The 4,282-nt window shown below is 50.5% G+C and overlaps 1 protein-coding gene across 1 annotated transcript in view; it reads left to right on the forward strand.

The window, feature by feature from the left end:
* Positions 1-106: 106 nt before the first annotated feature.
* Positions 107-4,282, forward strand: part of LOC113744349 (basic proline-rich protein-like) — a 26,097-nt gene continuing 21,921 nt past the window's right edge. Inside the window, exons 1-2 of the mRNA XM_027273557.1 lie at positions 107-605; positions 1,011-1,421. Of these exons, the coding sequence (XP_027129358.1) occupies positions 465-605; positions 1,011-1,421 (552 nt within the window). The 5' untranslated portion in view covers positions 107-464. The remainder of the gene's footprint in view (positions 606-1,010; positions 1,422-4,282) is intronic.

Below are 4,282 nucleotides of genomic sequence, written 5' to 3' on the forward strand. Positions count from 1 at the left end.
AATGGGAGAGATGTGATCTCTGATCTTGGTTCCTGTCAGAACGCGTACAGCAGCATTCTGAATTAACTGCAAAGTCCTAAGAGACTTATTGGAGCAGACTGATAACAAAGAGTTACAATAGTCCAGCCTAGAAGTAGCAAATGCGTGGACAAGTTTTTCTGCATCCGCTTGAGATACAATGTATCTGATTTTGCCGATGTTACCTAAGAGGAAGAATGCAATCCTCAAAATTTGTTTTATGTGGACATTAAAGGACACGTGACAGGAAATGTAATGTGTCTATCCGTATGTGTCACCGTAGTTTCTCCTTCACGCCTACAAGGTAAGTGTTGCAATCAGCAACTGCACCGCTAAATGCCACCAAATCCCATACACTGGTTGTGAAGAAGCTTCCCTGCTCTAACTAAGCTGGATACACTGAGATAGCAGCTCGCTGCAGGTGATCGACCAGAATCACACAAACGATGTCTTCAAGTCCAACTCCCTCCCTGGCGGGGCCGCACCCGGGCTGCCACCGACCTGCGGCGGCCGGTTACAGCCGGCGAAGTGCGTCCCCCCGCCGGGGGAAGCAGCGGCCTCCCTCCCTGGCGGGGCCGCACCCGGGCTGCCACCGACCGCCGGCGGCCGGTTACAGCCGGCGAAGTGCGCACTATCAGTAAACCGTCCCCCCGCCGGGGAAGCACGGCCCTCCCTCCCTGGCGGGGCCGCACCCGGGCTGCCACCGACCGGCGCGGCCGGTTACAGCCGGCGAAGTGCGTCCCCCCGCCGGGGAAGCAGCGGCCTCCCTCCCTGGCGGGGCGCACCCGGGCTGCCACCCCGGCGGCGGCCGGTTACAGCCGGCGAAGTGCGTCCCCCGCCGGGGGAAGCAGCGGCCTCCCTCCCTGGCGGGGCCGCACCCGGGCTGCCACCGACCGCGGCGCGCCGGTTACAGCCGGAAGTGCGTCCCCCCCCGCCGGGGAAGCAGCGGCCTCCCTCCCGGGCGGGGCCGCACCCGGGCTGCCACCGACCGGCGGCGGCCGGTTACAGCCGGCGAAGTGCGTCCCCCCGCCGGGGGAAGCAGCGGCCTCCCTCCCTGGCGGGGCCGCACCCGGGCTGCCACCGACCGGCGGCGGCCGGTTACAGCCGGCGAAGTGCGTCCCCCCGCCGGGGGAAGCAGCGGCCTCCCTCCTGGCGGGGCCGCACCCGGGCTGCCACCGACCGGCGGCGGCCGGTTACAGCCGGCGAAGGCGTCCCCCCGCCGGGGGAAGCAGCGGCCTCCCTCCCTGGCGGGGCCGCACCGGGCTGCCACCGACCGGCGGCGGCCGGTTACAGCCGGCGAAGGCGTCCCCCCGCCGGGGGAAGCAGCGGCCTCCCTCCCTGGCGGGGCCGCACCCGGCTCCACCGACCGCGGGCCGTTACAGCCGGCGAAGTGCGCACTATCAGTAAACTGGTTCCTATTTTAAACTTTTAGATGTCAAGTGATGCACTGATGATGTCATAGAGCCAATGATCACCAGAAACGGAGCCAGAGAACTTCACGTACCTTGACATCATAGGTCACATGACCTCACCGGTGGGGATGTTGCTCAGCACAAAACAGTTAAGGTAATGTATGCTAATGTCCTATGCATTAGTTTAGGGCAGACATGGGCAAACTACGACCCGCGGCCGCATGCGGCTTAGGCTTTTCAATGCGGCCCGCCGAACTTATCCACATCCAAAAATAAAATTATCTTACAAAGATATGTGCTCATCACTGTGCGATGAAAACTCGGTGAGCTATCCCCCAAAGAGCAGCAAAAAAACAACAAGGACACAGTAGGTCTGATCTTTGCTGTTTCGTGCAAAAGTTCTATTTCAGCGCGAAGAAACGCTGCTAATGTCTCCTGCTGTCTCTGCTCTTAGTTTGAATCAATCACGAAGCTCCTGGTTGTTACATAAAGACAAAGAGGCTTTGACATTGAAGTGAGACCTCTTGCTGCGATATACTACCTTTGGGTTTACTTCATTCTGGATCGTCATTGGTGGGTCAAAGGTGAAGTGGGCGGTACTAATCGATTCTCCTGACTCTGATTGGTGGACAGGTGACAGGTGTCAATCATCCACACCTGTGTTGTTTTAGCCTTAGTAGCACCGCTAGCTGCTACCTGCTGCTTCAATAATCCGCTTGTTCAAACATCGCGTCGTATAAAACTCGAAGTCTTCTTTCTTCTGCCACACTGGTGAAGACATGTTATTAGTAGTGGGCAGAGACGGGGCCAGGCTTGGGTCCTGCCATAGGCGCGATAACTTTTGGGGCTCCTCGGCCTAAAACGTCTGATGATGAACATGTTAAAAAAATCAGCTGAAGGAGGTCCTGGCCCGGCCCTCTGTCAAATTTTAGAACCAATGTGGCCCGCAAGTTAAAAAGTTTGCCCACCCCTGCTCCTATACTGCCAATGGTTGGGAACCACAGTTGATTCTAGTCTTGTTAAGTCTACAGACCAAAAATCACACAATCTATTGTGTGCGCCTCAAAATTTCATATTCATGTTCAAGTGACAAAGCTCTCTAGCTAGTAATTATGATGGGAACAAAAGAAGTACAGTGATGTTGCTTCTGCAATTGCTGAAACATTCATGCATCCTCAGCTGCAGCAGCAGCTCTGTACAGCACATACATACAAATGACATAAAATGCTGATTGTCCTTGTGTGGAGCGGGTGGACAAACGACATATTCGCTTTTGCAAATTGTGGATGACATTATTAGTTTTGAATTCTACAATTGAAGTGAGGAGTAGCATTGCTCTGTCAGGCAGCCTGCACAAGGGTTTCATAGACAAACACATAAATGTTCAGTGTGCACATACACAAAGATGGGTGGCTAAGCTTCCATTGCCCCATTATTAGCTCTGCCTTTAAACATAGAACTAGAGTTTCAATATTTATGGTTTGTATCCATTATTGTTTACGTTGAATTATAGAGCTGTCTCATTTGATGGTAGTGCTAAATGTGAGACCGTGGATTAGAAAAGCTGTTTTACAAGACCATTTAATTAGAATTACAGTGCCAGAAAATAGCCTGGGTCCTGGGAGTTTATTTCCTGTCAAGTACTGATATTTAGTACTCACTGCGGCAGGAAATAACTTCAATGAAACATTTAAAACATCAGGTGTCAAATGGTCTGTTTGCTGGACATCCCTTAACACATCCCTACCCCCACTCAGTCCAGGACCGGGGCATTCAAGCTGCAGTCCACACAGCACATTGTTTTCATTTGTGTGCTGCAAAGTCCATTAGTCAATATTAGTCAAATTGGCAAACGCAAATAGTTAAAACTGCATTTGAAAATTAAATAAAGCAACATATTTTTCTCTACATTTGGAATACGGTGCCTGTCTGGCATTGTTTGCCGCTCAGCAGTGTGCAGCTCAGCTCGTGTAATGGGACTAACAACTCCGATAAACCTAAACTGAAATGTAATGAGAAACAATTCATCATGCAATACAGCCAGCCTGTCATACAATGTAATCTATGACCACAGCAGTGTTGTATCTCGTTCTTTTAGGAAACATATTGCTCTGTAAGAATAATGATACTGCTCTCTGTTGTGCAGAAATGGCAGATATGCTTCGAAATATTTTGCTTTGAAATAGATGTATTAAGGAGGCACTGTAGTGGAGAGTAAAGCTCACTGAACAGTCTGTTCAAGCAGGCAAAAATATTCATGGTGTCAAATTCATAGTGTAACCCACATCCAAGTGTAGCAATATTTACAGGACAGCTCACCATGACAGAGATTTTTGCCATTTACATAATTTTTGGGACACAATAGGAAGAATATATCATCCACCACAGGTGCCCCAGACAATAAACATTATGTTTTTTTAATGTATGCTTACATTATCTGTACTCCTCCCATGCAGATGTGTTAAAATCACTCTGCATGCTAAACATCATGTAAGGCAGCTGACTTGAGAGTGTGCAAGGAACCATCTTGCCAGGTTTCAACCTATGCACTCTCGTCCAAACCTGTGATAATAAGTGTCCTATGACAAACACTAGCACTATGGTGTGGGCTACAGGTGTGGTTAAGCTGCAATAGTGTGAGAAGTTGTTGTGCACTGGTTTGCAACTATGCAGGGTGCTAAAGGGGTTTTCTTCATTCAACTAAGAGCAAAGAAAACACTGAAAGCTTGAAGATGTTCTTGCTCCTCTCCTAAATGGCTTTGCTAAGAGTTTCACTACTATGCTTCGTTGATGTGATTGGTGGAAGTTCCCTATGATATAATATCCAATCACCTGGCCTGTACTTTTTTGAA

The sequence above is a fragment of the Larimichthys crocea genome, chromosome III (genome assembly GCF_000972845.2).
Source record: "Larimichthys crocea isolate SSNF chromosome III, L_crocea_2.0, whole genome shotgun sequence".
NCBI lineage: Eukaryota > Metazoa > Chordata > Actinopteri > Sciaenidae > Larimichthys > Larimichthys crocea.